A 21,900-nucleotide genomic window follows, 5' to 3' on the forward strand; every position below is an offset into this window, starting at 1 on the left:
ATACAGTAATAAGCAGTCCTATGTGGCTATTTAAGTTTAAATGTAAATTGATTAAAATTAAATAAAATTTAAACTGCAGTTCCTTAGTCAGAAGATCCACATTGCAAATTGAGCAGCTATATGCAGCTAGCTATTGGCTACTATTTTGGGACAGATATAGAACATTGCCATCATCACAGTAAGTTCTTTTAGACAGTGCTAGTGTGGAAAGATTATGCAAGAGTGATATAAATCATCACTGTTGCCGATCCCTATTTACTTATATAAATCATCACTGTTGCTCAGGTTATATATTTTCTTTCATGGTGGTAGGAAAGAAGTCTGGAAATAAAACACCATCATTGTAGCTTTGTTTGGTTGTTTAGCTTTCTTGCTCTCAGTTGAGAATTAAGAATCTTTCATTTTCTGATTATAATTGCAAGAAGGGAATTGTCAGAGGAAGATATTTCAAAATTATTAGATAAGACAATAAACACAAAGAGAAAATAGAAGTCAAGAATCTAGTGAAAATGGTGAAACAGAAGTCTTCACTTATTCTAGATTAATTTTAGTAAACTCAAAAATCAATAAGTGAAAAATTTGTTTATAAGGAAAAAAAAGGAAGAATTTCATCACATAATATTTTGCAACATGATTTTGCTAAAAAGAATATATGACAATACTCTTTCATCTTTGATAATTTCTGTGCATAAGAATTTATACAGTTTACAAGTAGAAAAATGTAGGTATATGATGATAAAGAAATTAAAACATTCATTTTTAAAAATTTAATTAGTGATTATAAATCTAAAAATGAAAGTGTTTTACAATTTTGGAAAAAAGATATTTTTACTCCCTTCAAAATAATTATGAACCGCTCTTGACACTGAATTTCCTGATCACACACACTGCTTCCACCCCAGCAGGCATCGTAGCAGCAGAAGCATCATAGTCAGCTTCCCTCCTCCTCTCCACTTGGGCTCTGAGTTTTTCTTCTAGAATAATTTCCTTAGAGCAGTATTTTTGTGGATTTGTTATAAATGCAGAAGTCTGGGGGGAGCGAGAAGATGGCGGAAGAGTAAGACGCGGGGATCACTCTTCCTCCTCACAGATACATCAGAAATACATCTACACGTGGAACTTCTCCTATAGAACACCCACCAAACGCTGGCAGAAGACCTCAGACCTCAGACCTCAGGCAAGAAACCCCCCCACGTACCTTGTTAGGGCAAAAGAAAAAAGAATAAACAGAGACAAAAGAATAGGGACGGGACCTGCACCAGTGGGAGGGAGCCGAGAGGGAGGAAAGGTTCCCGCACACTAGAAGCCCCTTCGCGGGCGGAGACTGCGGGTGGCGGAGTGGGAAGCTTCAGAGCCGCGGAGGAAACCACAGCCAACAGGGTGCGGAGGGCAAAGCGGAGAGATTCCCGCACGGAGGATCGGTGCCGATCAGCACTCACCAGCCCGAGAGGCTTGTCTGCTCATCCGCCGCGGTGGGCGGGGCTGGGAACTGAGCCTCGGGCGGATCCCAGGGAAAGGTCTGGAGTTGGCAGAGCGAAAACAGCCTGAAGGGGTTAGCGCACCACGGCGGGCCGGGAGGGAGTTCAGGAGAAGTCTGGAGCTGCCGAAGAGGCAAGAGACCTTTTCTTCCCTCTTTACCTCCTGCTGCGCGAGGAGAGGGGTTTAAGCGCGCCGCTTAAAGGAGCTCCAGAAACGGGCGCGGAGCTGCCGAAGAGACAAGAGACTTTTTCTTGCCTCTTCGCTTCCTGGGGCGCGAGGAAAGGGAATTAAGGGCACCACATAAAGGAGCCCCAGAAACGGGCGCGAGCTGCGGCTGTCGGCGCGGACAACAGAGACGGGTGTGGGGCGCTACGGTTGCTGCTGCCGCCACCAAGAGGCCTGTGTGCGAGCGCAGGTCACTCTCCACACCGCCCCTCCCGGGAGCCTGTGCAGCCCGCCAGCGCCGGGGTCCCGGGATCCTGGGACAGCTTCCCCGGGAAAACGCGCGGCGTGCCTCGGGCCGATGCAGCGTCACGCCGGCCTCTGCCGCCGCGGACTCGCCCCACATCCGTGCCCCCCCCCACCCACCGCCTGAGTGAGCCAGAGCCCCCGAATCAACTGCTCCGTTAACGCTGCTCCTTTGACCCCGCCCTCTCTGAGCGAAGGGCAGACGCCCTCGGACGACCTGCGCACAGAGGCGGGGCCAGGTCCAGGGCTGAGCCCCAGGAGCTGTGCGAACAAAGAGAGGGGGTGGTCCCTCCCAGCAGCCTCAGAAACAGCAGGTCAAAGCTCCACAGTCAGCTTGAAGTGCCCTGCATCTGTGGAAAACCTGAATAGACAGCGAAATATCCCAGGTTGAGGAAGTGGACTTTGGGAACAAGATATACTATTATTTTCCCCTTTTTTCTTTTTGTGAGTGTGTATGTGGGTGCTGCTGTGTGAGATTTTGTCTGTATAGCTTTGTTTTCACCATTTGTCCTGGGGTTAGACCGACCATTTTTTTTTTTCTTTCTTTAATAGAAATTTTTCTTCTTAATAATTATTTTGTTATTTTAATAACTGTATTTTACCCTACTTTATTTTGTCTTCTCCCCTTTCTTTCTTCCTTTCTTCCCTCCTTTTCCTATTTCCCTCCTTCCTTCCTTCCTCCCTTCCTTCCTTCCTCCCTTCCTTCCTTTATTCCCTCCTTCCTTCCTCCCTTCCTTTCTTTATTCCCTCCTTCCTTCCTCCCTTCCTTTCTTCCTCCCTCCCTTCCTTCCTTTATTCCCTCCTTCCTTCCTCCCTCCCTTCCTTTCTTCCTCCCTCCCTTCCTTTCTTTATTCCCTCCTTCCTTCCTCCCTCCCTTCCTTTCTTTATTCCCTCCTTCCTTCCTCCCTTCCTTTCTTCCTCCCTCCCTTCCTTTCTTCCTCCCTCTCTTCCTTTCTTCCTCCCTCCCTTCCTTTCTTTATTCCCTCCTTCCTTCCTCCCTTCCTTTCTTCCTCCCTCCCTTCCTTTCTTTATTCCCTCCTTCCTTCCTCCCTTCCTTTCTTCCTCCCTCCCTTCCTTTTATTCCCTCCTTCCTTCCTCCCTTCCTTTCTTCCTCCCTCCCTTCCTTTCTTTATTCCCTCCTTCCTTCCTCCCTTCCTTTCCTCCTCCCTCCCTTCCTTTCTTCCTTCCTTCCCTCCCTTTCTTCCTTCCTTCCCTCCCTTCCTCCTTTCTTCCTTCCTTTCTTGACTTTCTACTTTTTTCTCCCTTTTGTTTTGAGCCGTGTGGATTAAAGGCTCTTGGCACTCCAGCCAGGTGTCAAGGCTGTGTCTCTGAGGTGGGAGAACTAACCTCAGGACACTGGTCCACAAGAGACCTCTCAGCTCCACGTAATATCAAACGGCGAAAATCTCCCAGAGATCTCCATCTCAACACCAAGACCCAGATTCACTCAAGGACCAGCAAAGAACAGTGCTGGACACCCTATCCCCAACAAAGAGCGAGACAGGTCTACAGCCCCATCCATTAGCAGAGAGGCGGCCTAGAATCACAGTAAGGCTACCGACATCCCCATACACGCCCCCAGACGTGGACCTACCCACCAGGGAGACGGGATCCAGCCTCATCCACCAGAACAGGGGAACTGGTCCCCCCAACCAGGAAACCTACTCAACCCACTGAACCAACCTCAGCCACTGGGGACAGCCACCAAAAATAGATAGAAATTCGAACCTGCAGCCTGCAAAAGGGAGACCCCAAACATAGTAAGATAAGCAAAATGAGAAGACAGAAAAACACACAGCAGATGAAGGAACAAGATAAAAACACACCAGACCTAACAGATGAAGAGGTAATAGCCAATCTACCTGAAAGAGAATTTAGAATAATGATGGTGAAGATGATGCAAAATCTTGGAAATAGAATAGACAAATTGCAAGAATCAGTTAACAAGGACCTAGAAGAAATAAAGAGGAAGCAAGTAACGATGAGCAACACAATAAATGAAATGAAAAATACTCTAGACGGGATCAGTAGCAGAATAACGGAGGCAGAAGGACGGATAAGTGACCTGGAAGATAAAATAATGGAAATAACTACTGCAGAGCAGAAGAAAGAAAAAAGAATGAAAAGAACTGAGGACAGTCTCAGAGATCTCTGGGACAACATTAAACGCACCAACATTCGAATCATAGGGGTCCCAGAAGAAGAAGAGAAAAAGAAAGGGACTGAGAAAATATTTGAAGAGATTATAGTTGAAAACTTCCCTAATATAGGAAAGGAAATAGTCAACCAAGTCCAGGAAGCACAGAGAGTCCCATACAGGATAAACCCAAGGATAAACACGCCGAGACACATAATAATCAAACTGTCAAAAATTAAATACAAAGAAAACATATTAAAGGCAGCAAGGGAAAAACAACAAATAACACACAAGGGAATCCCCATAAGGCTAACATCTGATCTTTCAGCAGAAACTCTACAAGCCAGAAGGGAGTGGCAGGACATATTTAAAGTGATGAAGGAAAAAAACCTACAACCAAGACTACTCTACCCAGCAAGGATCTCATTCAGATTTGATGGAGAAATTAAAACCTTTACAGACAAGCAAAAGCTGAGAGAGTACAGCACCACCAAACCAGCTTTACAACAAATGCTAAAGGAACTTCTCTAAGCAAGAAACATAAGAGAAGGAAAAGACCTACAAGAACAACCTGAAACAATTAAGTAAATGGTAATAGGAACGCACATATTAATAATTACCTTAAATGTAAATGGATTAAATGCTCCCACCAAAAGACACAGACTGGCTGAATGGATACAAAAACAGGACCCATATATATGTGGTCTACAAGAGACCCACTTCAGACCTAGGGACACTTACAGGCTGAAAGTGAGGGGATGGAAAAAGATATTCCATGCAAATGGAAATCAGAAGAAAGCTGGAGTAGCAATTCTCATATCAGACAAAATAGACTTTAAAATAAAAACTATTACAAGAGACAAAGAAGGACACTATATAATGATCAAGGGATCGATCCATGAAGAAGATATAACAATTGTAAATATTTATGCACCCAACATAGGCGCACCTCAATACATAAGGCAAATACTAACAGCCATAAAAGGGGAAATCGACAGTAACACAATCATAGTAGGGGACTTTAACACCCCACTTTCACCAATGGACAGATCATCCAAAATGAAAATAAATAAAGAAACACAAGCTTTAAATGATACATTATACAAGATGGATTTACTTGATATTTATAGGACATTCCATCCAAAAACAACAGAATACACATTTTTCTCAAGTGCCCATGGAACATTCTCCAGGATAGATCATATATTGGGTCACAAATCTAGCCTTGGCAAATTTAAGAAAATTGAAATCGTATCAAGTATCTTTTCTGACCACAACGCTATGAGACTAGATATTAATTACAGGAAAAGATCTGTAAAAAATACAAGCACATGGAGGCTAAACAATACACTACTTAATAACGAAGTGATCACTGAAGAAATCAAAGAGGAAATCAAAAAGTACTTAGAAACAAATGACAATGGAGACACGACGACCCAAAACCTATGGGATACAGCAAAAGCAGTTCTAAGAGGGAAGTTTATAGCAATACAATCATACCTTAAGAAACAGGAAGCAACTCGAATAAACAACCTAACTTTGCACCTAAAGCAATTAGAGAAGGAAGAACAAAAAAACCCCAAATTTAGCAGAAGGAAAGAAATCATAAAGATCAGATCAGAAATTAATGAAAAAGAAATGAAGGAAACAATAGCAAAGATCAATAAAAGTAAAAGCTGGTTCTTTGAGAAGATAAATAAAATTGATAAACCATTAGCCAGACTCATCAAGAAAAAAAGGGAGAAGACTCAAATCAATAGAATTAGAAATGAAAAAGGAGATGTAACAACTGACTCTGCAGAAATACAAAAGATTATTAGAGATTACTACAAGCAACTCTATGGCAATAAAATGGACAACCTGGAAGAAATGGACAAATTCTTAGAAATGCACAACCTGCCAAGACTGAACCAGGAAGAAATAGAAAACATGAACAGACCAATCACAAGCACTGAAATTGAAACTGTGATTAAAAATCTTCCAACAAACAAAAGCCCAGGACCAGATGGCTTCACAGGCGAATTCTATCAAACATTTAGAGAAGAGCTAACACCTATCCTTCTGAAACTCTTCCAAAAGATAGCAGAGGTAGGAACACTCCCAAACTCATTCTACGAGGCCACCATCACCCTGATACCAAAACCAGACAAAGACGTCACAAAGAAAGAAAACTATAGGCCAATATCACTGATGAACATAGATGCAAAAATCCTCAACAAAATACTAGCAAACAGAATCCAACAGCATATTAAAAGGATCATACACCATGATCAAGTGGGGTTTATTCCAGGAATGCAAGGATTCTTCAATATACGCAAATCAATCAACGTGATACACCATATCAACAAACTGAAGGAGAAAAACCATATGATCATCTCAATAGATGCAGAGAAAGCTTTTGACAAAATTCAACACCCATTTATGATAAAAACCCTGCAGAAAGTAGGCTTAGAGGGAACTTTCCTCAATATAATAAAGGCAATATATGACAAACCCACAGCCAGCATTGTTCTCAATGGTGAAAAACTGAAACCATTTCCACTAAGATCAGGAACAAGACAAGGTTGCCCACTCTCACCACTCTTATTCAACATAGTTTTGGAAGTTCTAGCCACAGCAATTAGAGAAAATAAAGAAATAAAAGGAATCCAAATAGGAAAAGAAGAAGTAAAGCTGTCACTGTTTGCAGATGACATGATACTATATATAGAGAATACTAAGGATGCTACCAGAAAACTACTAGAACTAATCAATGAATTTGGTAAAGTTGCAGGATACAAAATTAATGCACAGAAATCTCTGGCATTCTTATACACTAATGATGAAAAATCTGAGAATGAAATTAAGAAAACACTCCCATTTACCATTGCAACAAAAAGAATAAAATATCTAGGAATAAACCTACCTAAGGAGACAAAAGACTTGTATGCAGAAAACTATAAGACACTGATGAAAGAAATTAAAGATGATACAAATAGGTGGAGAAATATACCATGTTCTTGGATTGGAAGAATCAACATAGTGAAAATGACTGTATTACCCAAAGCAATATACAGATTCAATGCAATCCCTATCAAATTGCCACTGGCATTTTTTACAGAACTAGAAAAAAGAATTTCACAATTTGTATGGAAACACAAAAGACCCCGAATAGCCAAAGCAATCTTGAGAACGAAAAATGGAGCTGGAGGAATCAGGCTCCCTGACTTCAGACTATACTGCAAGGCCACAGTAATCAAGACAGTATGGTACTGGCACAAAAACAGAAATATAGATCAATGGAACAGGATAGAAAGCCCAGAGATAAACCCACACACATATGGTCACCTTATCTTTGATAAAGGAGGCAAGAATATACAATGGAGAAAAGACAGCCTCTTCAATAAGTGGTGTTGGGAAAACTGGACAGCTACCTGTAGAAGTATGAAATTAGAACACTCCTTAACACCATACACAAAAATAAACTCAAAATGGGTTAAAGACCTAAATGTAAGGCCAGACACTATCAAACTCTTAGAGGAAAACATAGGCAGAACACTCTATGACATCAATCACAGCAAGATCCTTTTTGACCCATCTCCTAGAGAAATGGAAATAAAAACAAAAATAAACAAATGGGATCTAATGAAACTTAAAAGCTTTTGCACAGCAAAGGATACCATAAACAAGACCAAAAGACAACCCTCAGAATGGGAGAAAATATTTGCAAATGAAGCAACTGACAAAGGATTAATATCCAAAATTTATAAGCAACTCATGCAGCTCAATAACAAAAAAACAAACAGCCCAATCCAAAAATGGGCAGAAGAACTAAATAGACATTTCTCCAAAGAAGATATACAGATAGCCAACAAACACATGAAAGAATGCTCAACATCATTAATCATTAGAGAAATGCAAATCAAAACTACAATGAGATATCATCTCACACCAGCCAGATTGGCCATCATCAAAAACTCTAGAAACAGGGCTTCCCTGGTGGCGCAGTGGTTGAGAGTCCGCCTGCCGATGCAGGGGACGCGGGTTCGTGCCCTGGTCCGGGAGGATCCCACGTGCCGCGGAGCGGCTGAGCCCGTGAGCCATGGCCGCTGGGCCTGCGCGTCCGGAGCCTGTGCTCCGCAGCGGGAGAGGCCACAGCAGTGAGAGGCCCGCCTACCGCAAAAAAAAAAAAAAAAAAAAAAAAAAACTCTAGAAACAATAAATGCTGGAGAGGGTGTGGAGAAAAGGGAACACTCTTGCACTGCTGGTGGGAATGTAAAATGATACAGCCACTATGGAGAACAGTATGGAGGTTCCTTAAAAAACTACAAATAGAACTACCATATGACCCAGCAATCCCACTACTGGGCATATACCCTGAGAAAACCATAATTCAAAAAGATTCATGTACCAAAATGTTTATTGCAGCTCTATTTACGATAGCCAGGACATGGAAGCAACCTAAGTGTCCATCAACAGATGAATGGATAAGGAAGATGTGGCACATATATACAATGGAATATTACTCAGCCATAAAAAGAAATGAAATTGAGTTATTTGTAATGAGGTGGATAGACCTGGAATCTGTCATACAGAGTGAAGTAAGTCAGAAGGACAAAAACAAATACCGTATGCTAGCACATATATATGGAATCTAAAAAAAAAAAATGTCATGAAGAGATTAGTGGTAGGAGGGAATAAAACACAGACCTACTAGAGCATGGACTTGAGTATATGGGGAGGGGGAAGGGTAAGCTGTGACGATGTGAGAGAGTGGCAGGGACATATACACACTACCAAATGTAAATTAGATAGCTAGTGGGAAGCTACAGCATAGCACAGGGAGTTCACCTCTGTACTTAGTGACCACCTAGAGGGGTGGGATAGGGAGGGTGGGAGGGAGGGTGACAAAAGAGGGAAGAGTTATGGGAACATATGTGTATGTATAACTGATTCACTTTGTTGTAAAGGAGAAACTAACCCACTATTGTAAAACAGTTATACTCAAATAAAGATGTTAAAAATGCTAACAAAAAAAAAAAAAAAAATTATGAACCATCAAAGTTTTTTAAAGTATTACATTCTGACAATGCAGGTGAAGGAAGAACCAGAAGCAATGATAAATATGACACATTAAGAATGTATTTGAAATCTGAATTCCATATTTACAATATGGATATGTTCCAGGATCATGCATGACACTTGTTGCCCATTTTGGTTAGATATATCATCAAACCCAGAAAAATATGAATAGAATTTCAGGTTTGCTATATTTAAATTCTTATTAAAAGTCTAATAAAGTTGTTTTACACTATCCCTTTCTCCTTTATTATTACATCTATACATTATTCAAAAAATAACTTAAAAACCTAAAAAACCCTAAGAATAAAATGTCTATTAGACCCAGATGATGAATGGTAATTAAATTCTTTCCTGATCTTATCAAGGATTAATGCAATAAAGTTTAACATATTTAGTGATTATATTTGTCTTAATTACAAATGTAATCAAATTCATAATAATTTGTAATTACAAATTTACAAATATGAACAAAATTCCTGAAGATGAAAAATAAACTCTGAGGACTGACACTACCTGACTTTAAGACTTAGCATAAAGCTCCAGTAATCAAGAGAGTGTGGTATTGGTGAAAAAATAAACAAACAGATCAATGGAACAGAATAGAGGGCCGGAAAGAACCTTACATAAATATAGTCAGCTGACTTTTACTGAAGGAACAAAGGCAATTCAATGAAGAAAGGACAGTCTTTTTAACAAATGGCACTGGAACAACTGGTCATCCGTATGCAAAGACATGGATCTAAACACAGACTTGACATCTTTCACAATAATTAATACTAAATGCATCATAGATCTAAATGTAAAATGCAAAACTATAAAAGTTCTAGAAGGTAACATAGGAAAAAACTAAGTGGCCTTGAGTTTGGTTTTACACTTTTTAGATATAGCACCAACAGCATAATCTATGGAAAAAAAAAAAAAAAACTGATAAGCTAGAATTCATTAAAATTAAATGTTTGCTCTTGAGAAAAATCACTGCTAAAATAATGAAAAGACAAGGGGGGAAGTATTTGCAAAGGACATATCTGACAAATGACTGGCATCCAAGATGCACAAAAACCTCTTAAAATGCAACAATAATAAAAAAAACAAACCCGATTAAAAATTTTCCAAAGATCTAAGCAGACACTTCAACAAATACACACGAATAGAAAATAAGCATATGAAAAGATGCTCAGCATCAAATGTCATTATTGAATTGCAAATTAAAACAATAAGGAGATACCACTATACACTACTTACAGTGGCCAAAATCTGAAACACTGACACCACCAAATGCTAATGAGGACGTGGAGTAACAGGAACTCTCATTCACTGCTGATGGGAATGCAGAATGGTTCAGCCACCCTAGAGGATAGTTTGTAGTTTCTTACAAACTAAACATGGTCTTCCCATAATAAGATATATAGTATAAGGTAAACATATTTCTTTTTATGGTCATTTTATCTGTCTTTTGCTAAAATGTGGTTTAATTAAAATTCAAATGACTTTTTTACTCGAAGGTGTTGAAAACTTACGTTTACACAAAAACCTGTGCATAAATATTTATAGTAGTTGTTTTCATAACTGCCAGAATTTAGAAGTAACTAAGATATCCTTTAGTAGGGGAATGGATAAACAAACATTGGTACATGCAGACAGTGAAATATTATTCAGCAATAAAAAGAAATGTGCTATACCCCACGGAAAGACATATTGGAATCTTAAATGCATATTGCTAAATGAAAGTGGACTGTCTGAAAAGGTTACATCCTATATAATGCCAACTACATGACATTCTAGAAAAGGCAAAACTGTACAGCCAATTAAAAGACCTATGTTTGTCAGGAAATTGCAGTGAGGAAAGGAGCAATCAAGAAGTAAAGCACAGGGGTTTAAGGGCAGTGAAATTATTTTTTATGATATTGTAACTATGGCTACATGACATTATAAATTGGTCAAGAACTATACAACATAAAGAGAGAACTCTAATGTAAATTATAAATTTTAGTTAACAATAATCTATCAATATTAGTTCATCAATTGTAAAAGATATACCACAATAATGTAAAAACGTTAATAATAGGAGAAACTGTGAGGGGGTGGGATAAGAGTGTATTTGGGACCTCTGTGCTTTCTGATCAATTTTTCTGTTAACTAAAAACTGCTCTAAAAAATAAACCCTATTGATTTAAAAAAGAAAGTCTATTGAACCCAGATCATAAATAGTAAAGACAATCTTTGCTGATATATTAAGAGCTAATACAATAAAGTTTAATATATCAATTGATTACAGTAGTTTTCTAAACATATGTTTTTCTCTTAGAAAAACGTGTGTGCGTGTGTGTGTGTGTGTATGTGTGTGTGTGTGTGTATTATAGTTCATTCAGAAAGTAGAACTAGAACAATCTGAAGGTATTGGGACATTAAATATGCAGTCTCTTTGAAAAAAATCAGCTTTTAACTATCTTTTAAAAATAGATTTATAAAATGGAATTAGTTTTTAAATTGAAAGTTAAAATACTAGATAGTAATAATTTGTTTATTTTCTCAATATTAGGTTTTACTTGCCAAAATAATTTCTGTCTCATTTGATTATTCTCTATTAAAATGACTCAAAATTATCTTCAAAAGATACATTGACATCTGTACTATATATAGATCACATCATTTGGGGACTATTTTTGACTGTGTTTTTTTGAAATTAATTTACATGCTTAAAATAATGTGAAAACTTCTAAAAAGTTTCATAAATACATATTTTATAAACTTGATTAAGAAAGACCACTTGAGAGTATATTATTTTAATCTATGAATTTCTTAATTTTTAGACTTGAAAATCTACTCACAAACATATACTCTCCTCTTCACTGGGCTTTATTAACACAAAAAATATTATTTCTATTAATAATACAAACTTTACAGTAACATTTTGAATCCCTACCCTTAGATCACTTAAAATATTTGGTGATCCAATTACTTTTAATATTTTGTTACTGCAGGGACTAAATAAAATATTCCTATCATATATAAAATGAGGCAAATTAACTCATGACCAACATGTGCCAGTAATACATTACTATGGGTAATATAATAAATGAATGTATCTTCCTTCAAAAAGTTGAAAAATAGAGGTTGGGATCTCAAGTAGAGGTTGTACATTAGGACACCTTTCTTAATGTAGTTAAATGTATTTTTTGTTAAGTGACATAGATCACTTCATGATTCTAGCATGTACACATTTCACGAGCTTTGTGAACTATTTTGGGCTCTATTAAAAATACTTCCAAGGCATCCTCATGTATAAATGTGGCATTTTGTTACCTAAAAGAACCATTTATTTTAATTTGGAAAATTTAATCTAAAGATAGTTTTCGTTTCACCTTTCCTGGTTCCTTTTATATTCTGTGCCTCTGGACCATAGAAAATTTGTGGTAGACAAAATAATTAGAAAATCAGCATCTTACAAATGAGATGCCAGATGAGTGAGATATGTTATTTGAAATGTAACTTGTAACATTCACCTTTATGTGTAATAAACCTATATGGCCTGGAAAATTTAATCAAGTGCTTTCTATAATAAATAGAAAAGTAGTAGAAGCATAGTTGATACAACTAACATAAGACAATTTAGAAGACGCCGACCTGGGCTAAAGAGGTATACAGGTTTGTGTAGGGAGGATTGAGTAGGTGGGAATTAATTTTCTGTTATAAATTAAAAAGGACAAATGACAAAATCTGCACTTAATGAAGAATATCTGCCTACATTTGAAAATATTTCTGTTCTGTATCATGTATATCTACAGTGGAAATGAAGTTATAAACAAAATAATAAGAAGCCTCCAAACCCATCTGTATTGAATGTCTTCTGTTATACACAGAATTTTATTTTTTACTCTATTTTATTGAAACAAGTAGAACCAAAGGTAGACTGATAAAGTACATTAGATGGTCCAGAAAAGTAGTAGATGTGTATAGTCAAGAATTCAGTTCCTCTAGGCACAAAGTAATTCTAAAAGAGCAAAACAAGAAAGGAATCTTTTTAGAAATACATTTTTAACATAATATGTTAAAGAGAGACTGGATTAATTGTATTAGTTATTTGCATGTTAACTAGAATGGAAATAAAAGCCTCAAGACGGCAAAGATTGGGACTGTAAATTGACCATTTAACTCATTATATTATTATAGTAATGAATCCAGGAGCGTTCTGGTTATTAAAGGTATATAATGCATTTCTTATTTTTAGTCATTAACCTAATTGATCTCATCTAAAACACACAATTTCAACACTGCAGCTTCCAAAGTCACTCCCTCCCTTCGTTTCTTTTTTTTTTTCTTACCAGTTGCTCAAAGTCACTCACTCCCTTCGTTTCTTTTTTTTTCCTTACCAGTTGCTCACACTAAATTTGTATAGTCTCACAAGCAGGTTCTCTTCTTTAACTTATTTTAACTGTGTATCATTTAAAAGTTGATGATGTGCATGTATAGTTACTTATTTTATAGGCAAAGCATGGCACTGTTACACAATAGAAATCCTAAACAAATATTACTGATAGCATAAGATTTCATGATTTGATGATTATATCTAATGTACCTTACAACACATACATATACACTTAAAATTTGGGTTCTTATTTATCCTTACTGGCAGTTCAGTGCCACAGTACCAAAATGCTTTCTCAGAACACTCATTATTCTGAAATATTTTACTAATCTGTCTCTTGTATTTTCCTTTTCAATAACAGTTGATTTTTATGTAATTTTGTCAATGTCACACATAGAAAATGAATATCTACTTATTTTATTCTTTTCTGTGTTTTGTACATAGTCCTTTCTGTTAGTGGAGATACAATATTCTTACTGAGAATCAAATAAAATCTGACTTATACAGTCTGTTCATCTAAAAATTAAATCAGACAAATAGAAAGTTATTCTTTTAAAGGGATTTGTGTAAAAATAGGAAGATGAATTAGAATTTCATCTAAAAAAAATAGAGTAGCTTTTTCCAGTGCTCAGGTGCAAAGTATGCTATTACCTATTATTTGATATTTGCAAGTATTTGTGGTTCACAGTGAAAAAATCTACATTTTCTTAAATTTCAAGTTTAAAGAAACTCTCTTCCATCACAGTGACATTAAAATTAAGATTAATATTTTATAAGGAAATGAATGTTGCTGTGATATATTGTACAGGCTGAGTCCTACTAAACTGTATATCACAGGGTAACAGAGTTAAAACATTTAGCCCTAGAAACATAACTCCTCCTCCAATTTGTTCTCATCATGCTCCTTAGCACTATGTGTTTAACCCTTATGTCTTATTTCTCATCAAACTTTCCTTTCCACTATAACACAGGATTTTTATTTCAGGTGTAGTTATAACTTCCCATTATTGTAGGTATATATACTTACTCTTGTCAGTCACCACAGAAAACAATGGCATCCCTTCTGCTCTGTGGGTCCAAAAAGCTGTTCCTCTATATTGTCCAGTCTTTGCAGTTTCTCATAATAGGAACATTGCAAAATCATGTGGAATCCTATATTTATGTCCCATAAATTCTAGACTAACCACCTTTTTCCTTTTCCAATTCTTCTTTCTATTTTCCCCATCTGCATCCATGGAATTTTCACATCATACATAGTGCAATGTGCATTTATGAGGAGCCATGATCTGTTGTCTCTGGAAATATATATTGAGATACTTTTATCACTATTCTTAGGTGTTTATGAAGACCACACCCAATTTGATCACTTTGCTCTAATTTTGATGCAAACTGGTACTAAATGTCCCTCTCCACTTTCCATTCCTCAATTCACCCCTGGCGAATGTTCTGCATCCGTAAAGGAACATTAAGTATTATTATCAGTTAGTTTTAATTAACTTCACATACTTGAATGATGGTATGCTAAATGCTACGAAAAATAATTTATATAGATCTGGTCTCTGCCTTCTAGCCATTTACATATTAAACCATGATAGAATGAGTTGTTATTTTTAATTGGCCATCAAGTATAACATTTTTCATGTAAAGCTTTATAAAAATTGTCTTCCTCCATGGAGATTGCTTAATAATGCACACTGAAATATGGTGAACAGCTAAAAATGCTCAGAAAGTATATATTTATAATAGTTCCATTTTGGACTCCCGAGAAAGTGAAAATGACTTTGGAAGCTAACAAATGGCATCTTATAGCTAGGCTGAAATAGGCTCAACAGACATAAACGATTCTCTAGAATATAAACAATAATCAGATAAGGCCACTCTATGCCTGTGGGGTGGAATAAGAAAAGGCATGTTTATTCCATAACCAGGTCTAAAAGGGGACACAGACCAAGATGTTCAGCAACCACATAAATTAGCATGATTAACCACACAGCTTTATAATAGCAAATCTAATTCTGTTTTAATATTCGTGCTTTGTAGGTAAAAGTTACCAACATACACATCACTGAATTGCCCCCAATCATGACAGCATCTAATTCAGAACCCTCTTCACAATATTTAGAACAAACCCAAATTCTCTAACAAGTCTCTCCTAACTCTTTCTTACCTACACCCAGAGATTCAGCTAGGTATGCTGTCTTCTGTGCCATAGCAAACTAAATAAACCCAAGTTTGCTAGACTACTGGTAGGTTTCTGGTGCTCTCTGGCTGGTGATCTTTAATATTCCTTATGACTTGATTTTAATTATTTTTCTTTTATTATATATTGAAAATTACAGTTGAATTAGTAATCAAAGATTATTTTTAAACAGTCTTATTTGACTTTATATATAAGTGAAAAAAAGTTTAAATTAAAATGCTGGTGATCTGGGTCCTCTGGACACATCAAATTACATAATTCTCCATATTTGAAAGACATTGATTAAATAAAAAGAAATAGAAAAGAAATGTTGCTATGGACTGAATGTTAATGTTTCCCCAAAGTTCATATGCTGACACTTAATCCTCAATGTGATAATATTAGGAGGTAAGGACTTTGGAAGATCATGACCGGGATTAGTGCCCTTATGAAAGAGATCACAGAGACTCCTTAGCCACTTCTGCTGCATGTGGACATAGAAGATGGCCAGCTATGAGCCAGAGTGAGGGTCCTCACCAGACACTGAATGTGCCTCCTCCTTGATCTTGAATTTTTGGCCCCCAGGACAGTGAGAAATAAATTTCTGTTGCTTATAAACCACCCAGTCTATGGTGTTTTTGTTACAGCAGCCTGAACCTGAGGCAGGAGATAGATGGGCCCCAGGGTAAGCAGCTGGAGTTCGTTCTCTGTGGACAGAAACTCCAAAATATCAATAGCAGGACAATTGAGAGAAGAGGCTGGGCCCTGCCCAGATAATAGATAAAAGACCACTTATTCCTCATACTCAAAATCAAGAAGACCTCCCCGACTACACATGTACAGAAAAGTTCCCTGGAGGTCAAAAAGGGAGGGGGTGTCACCCATAGTAAGTGATGTCAATTACCCATAGGCCTCTTTGCTAGAATCCGTCTTGGCTAAGAGATGCACATTCACACAGGAGGACGCTGAGATATACCAAAATGCAGAACTAGGCAAAGCAAGATGATTGGTCAAAGGAAACCCAGAAGAAATGCCCCATAAAAGTGATTCAAACTACCATGACAGCACGACTCTCTGAGTCCACCCATGTGTCTGTCCACATGTACTGTACTCTTTTTCCTCCTAATAAATATTTTACTTGCTTCACTACTTTCCATCTCTGTGGAAATTCATTTCTACACAGCTGAAGGGCCAGGGCCTTGTCACTGGTCACTGGTCCCTGGTGGTCTGGTGGCTAGGATTCAGCGCTCTCACTGCCATTGCCTGATCTCAATCTCTGGCCAGGAACCAAAATCCTGCTTCAAGCCACTGCAGGCCAAAGCCACCCAAGCTCAAACCAACTAAGAAAGAAGACAGTGATATTTATTGAAGGCTTACTGAATGCCATAAGCTTGTCTAGTTTGGTCCTCACAGAAATTAATTCTCTAGTTTATAATCAAAGCTCAAGCAGTTTCAGTAATTGTCGCAAGGTCTCACTGCAAATAAATGTTGAAATTTGGAAATAATCTCAGTTTGGGCTCTAAAATATGTTTGTCTTCAAATCTGCTTCAATGAGAACAGGAAGAGGAAATTAATGAAACTAATCTAATATAATTGAAAGTATTCTTAAGATTTTAATAATTTAATAACTAGTAAACTAAGAATAATTAAAATACAACAAACAATAATTAAAAGTAATGATCCGATTGATATTTTCTCTATTAAAAAGTAAAAAAAAAGTCTGGTCCTCGTGGTACTTCTCTGATCTTTTCTCATGATACTCGCTACTTTCCACTCTACTCTGGTCTCACTGATACCCTCTCTGCTTCTAGAAACAAAAAACAACACACATGTTCCTATCTCAGGGCCTTTGTACTTGTTCTTCCCTGGGAATTGTATGTATATATTTTGTTTGAATATTTAAACATATTAATTTAGTTAAAATATTATTTTATTTAAATATTCATTAAAATATATTTTTATATAATGTAATATATTAAAGTATAAATAATATATTATATAATAGATTCATATAAGTATTTAGAACATATTTAAATGATATATTAATATGTAATATTATATAGTATGTAATTATATAATTCAATATACTATATGTGATAAAATATATATTTATATAGAAATGCATTATATATATATGTTAATACTAATACACACACACACATTCACTATCCTTGACTCCCATTCTAACTTCACTCCTTATCACCTCCCTGCTTTATTTTTTTCTTACAGACTTAATACATAGCATGCTATATGTTGTATTTATTAACTTTGCTTTTCAGTCACTCCTACCTAGAGTGGATGTTATAAGCGAACTGGAGTTTGTTGCTTTGGTGGTAGTGGTGATTTTGACACTTGGAGACAATCTCAGTTTGTTTTGTTAAAGTTGTCCTTTTTTGGCCACCTCTGTAACCCCAGTGCCCAAAAGAATGCCTGTTTCATAATAGGTACTCAATACATTCTTGTTGAATAAATAAATGAAAACAGGTTACAATGAGGCATATTAGAAGACTAATATGTAGAGTTAACATTTTAAGGTTCAATGTAAAATTTCGCATCAAACACACAAATCTAAACTTGAACTATAATTTATCACAGATAACAGACTCAACAAAAAAAATCTCTAATATTGGAAAAAGTCAAGTAATAGGATTCAGAAATATAATTCTTTATACTCTACTCTTTTCAACTTTATGTTACATATTTCAGTTCATTCATTTCATTTTGATAAATATTTATAGATCACCTGCTATATCCCAAGGACATTGCTAAGTATGAAAGCATCATGATTATAAGTCGACCATTTGCTAGTTGTGTGAACTTGGCCAAGTGACTCAACCACTATAATCTTCACTGTCCTTATCTATAAACTGCAAGTAAAGAGAGCAGTAACTCTTTATCAGGCTATTATGCTGATGTCCTAACATGAGATAACATGAGTTGAGATAATGGCAGCAAAGCATTTAGCACTGCCCGGGCTCACTGGAGTCATCCAATTTATGTACTTATCACTTGTGAACAATAATGATGTTGATAAAGAAAACATAATGATATGACCCTGTGTTCATAAAGACTTAGTATATTTTTAAAAATAGAAAAAAAGTATACTTTTAAAAGAACAGACGGTAAGCCACGTTTGCATATAATAACATTACATTTAGAAAGTTCATCAAAGCTTTTTCAGATTTCCACTTCTCACTGATTCTGCCAAAATTACTGCTCTTCCTGGCCAACACTTGGAAGATAATTAGGAGTTTTTTTTTTTTTTTTTTTTTTTTTTTTTTTTGCGGTACGCGGGCCTCTCACTGTTGTGGCCTCTCCCGTTGCGGAGCACAGGCTCCAGACACGCAGGCTCAGCGGCCATGGCTCACGGGCCCCGCCGCTCCACGGCATGTGGGATCTTCCCGGACCGGGGCACGAACCCGTGTCCCCTGAATCGGCAGGCGGATTCTCAACCACTGCGCCACCAGGGAAGCCCGATAATTAGGAGTTTTAACCCTCTGATATCTTCTTTCTTTTTCTTCCTTGTCAAGAATGATAATCAAGCAAGGACTCCTTTCCTTTGAATGTGATTAATACTAATGAGGTCAGTTTTACTTCATTTGGCTATAGATTTTGCTGCACATTTGCTGTAACTTCAGAAAATTTTTGAAATGATTTAAAATGTAGATGCAGAGATTTGGCGCCAAGATAAAGAGTTACGGAGTAGCATTTACTTACAGTGTATTTCTAGCACCTGCATGGCCACCTGAGGTGTGGCATTGAGAGATTCATGGTCTACTCTGCAGATGACCGCCACGCCATCATCGCTTCGGTCCACTCGGAAGTCCAGTGTGCTGCTGACCGTGAAAGTCTTGCGATTTGCATCTTCTTCCTTTAAATATTTTACATCTGAAAATAAAATATAAAATTTTAAATTCTGTGAAGTTCTCTTTCAAAATGTAACAGGTTTCATTTACTCGAGACACACTGAAAGCCTCTTCTCCCGATCTTTACCCAATTTTAAAAAGCAAATATTTGTTAGTTTCAAATTTAATCCATTTCGTTTTGAGTAAACAGAAATAAAACTACTTCAGAAATACATTTTAAAAGTTAAATACAGAAATAAAAGGGCAGGTCACAGCGCTACTTTTTTTATACTCCATTTGAAAAATCAGGCCATTTTACAATATTAATCTCTTTTCTTTAGATTTAAGTTTTACTAAAAGATAATCTTAATTCTCTGAACCACAAGCACAATTGAGAAGAGCAAATTCACAACCATCTGGGTATGCCTAAAAGGAAGGACAGTGTATTTGAGCTATGATCTTAACATGAACACTGTGAGGTGAACATAATTGCTAAAGAATACCTAAGATGAGAAAGTAGTCATCTTTGGTAAAGAAGAACAGTTATGTGAACATTTTGAGTATTTAAATATCTATCTACCTATCTCTATATATTTTCAACGAAATTTCTATTGAGAAAAATGCTCTTCACTTAGCTGAAGAATTCATTTCACTCTGAATGAGAATGCTTTCCTCAAGATGTGAATTCACTTATCAATACTTAAACTTACTGTGCATGATTCAGATTCATCATTAAATGTGCACTTAGGGATTATTTGTTCTCTGTGGAAAAGGGATTTAATAATATTTTCACTTAATTTGAAAGTTCTCAAGTCTAAAGTAGCTGATGAGAAGAGGGCAATTTTAATGGCTTAGAAATCAAGATAACAGGCTAAGATATCTTTTAATTTATTTTATTTTTATTTTATTTTTTTGTGGTACGTGGGCCTCTCACTGCTGTGGCCTCTCCCGTTGCGGAGCACAGGCTCCGGACGCGCAGGCTCAGTGGCCATGGATCACAGGCCCAGCTGCTCCGCGACATGTGGGATCTTCCCAGACCAGGGCACGAACCTGTGTCCCGTGCATCGGCAGGTGGACTCTCAACCACTGTGCCACCAGGGAAGCCCGGTTAAGATATCTTTTAACAAGGTCTTAAATATAGTTGAGGGAGAAAGTTGTTCGAATTTCTTAGCATTTCATTTCAAATGAAAAATGATACTTTTTATGAAAAGACTTCTTTTGCATAATATGCATAAAATATTTGATTCTAGCATGCATTAAATATTTTTAAAATATTTTAAAATATATCAATGATGAGAAATTAATGTAAGTTCAGCTTCTCCATTGTGCTTTATGCAAAGATTTCACTTGGAAAATAATATCGAATCTTATGTATTTGATGGGTAGATATTTGCATGGCCCACTGGGTTTTACTTATTTCCAGAGAAGAATGTCTTTACCTTATTGATTTTAAAAATAAAATAAATATTAGTAAAGAATAAAACTAGATAAATGTCACATGTCTTATTTTGAAACTATATGTTTATGACTGTGTTCAGAAATTAGAAACATAATTATCTAATTAAGATTTTTACCACAAAAAATTTATGTAATTTAGGCAGTTTTGAGGCTAAGAAAAATTTCCAACATTTGGAAAGGGGGGAAAGAATATAAAAATCTCAACTCCATCTTTTAACTATATATATATTTTTTTTTGGACGCGCAGGCTCAGCGGCCATGGCTCACGGGCTTAGCCGCTCCACGGCATGTGGGATCTTCCTGAACCGGGGCACGAACCCGTGTCCTCTGCATCGGCAGGAGGATTCTCAACCACTGCGCCACCAGGGAAGCCCCATCTTTTAACTATAAATTAATCATACAGTATACAGGGCTTTCCATTAACATGTGTCTTATGAAATATCTCATTTTTGTTAACTAAAGTAATTTCTGAGATTTTTGCATTTGAAAATTAGATTCAACTTCAATTAAAAAAATATTAGAGTAAAAGATGAAATTATCTCCTTTCAGTCAAAATATGTCAGGATAATATAGATGCATTTATAGTTCTTTGCTATATTAAAAAAATGGGGCTCTCTTAGTTTTCAATGTCTCATATATTTATACAAAATGTTGCATCATTTTTATATTTTATATCCTTTCCTATAAACCTATGTCCAGTGTTTTCTTGTTCATAGCTCTAAGCAGTGGCAGTGTAAGAAAATTTAGATCTCTTGACAAACCACTTTTATAAATATATTATACAATATATAAGAAATTATTCCAAAATATCACTGCTAATTGTTTAATTTTAATAACAGCTGCATTTTAAGAACCCACACATCTGCTTCCTTTAGCTGTTTCCTTTACAAAAGTATCATTTTATGTA

General features: G+C 36.6%; 1 protein-coding gene across 2 annotated transcripts in view; it reads right to left on the reverse strand.

Annotated features, from left to right (window-relative positions):
• Window positions 1–21,900, reverse strand: part of CADM2 (cell adhesion molecule 2) — a 1,088,281-nt gene that overhangs the window by 126,841 nt on the left and 939,540 nt on the right. For both annotated transcript variants that reach the window (XM_067034883.1, XM_059063961.2), the window contains exon 6: window positions 19,408–19,578. In XM_067034883.1, coding sequence (XP_066890984.1) covers window positions 19,408–19,578 — 171 coding nt within the window. The remainder of the gene's footprint in view (window positions 1–19,407; window positions 19,579–21,900) is intronic.

Source organism: Kogia breviceps, chromosome 5 (genome assembly GCF_026419965.1).
Source record: "Kogia breviceps isolate mKogBre1 chromosome 5, mKogBre1 haplotype 1, whole genome shotgun sequence".
NCBI lineage: Eukaryota > Metazoa > Chordata > Mammalia > Artiodactyla > Physeteridae > Kogia > Kogia breviceps.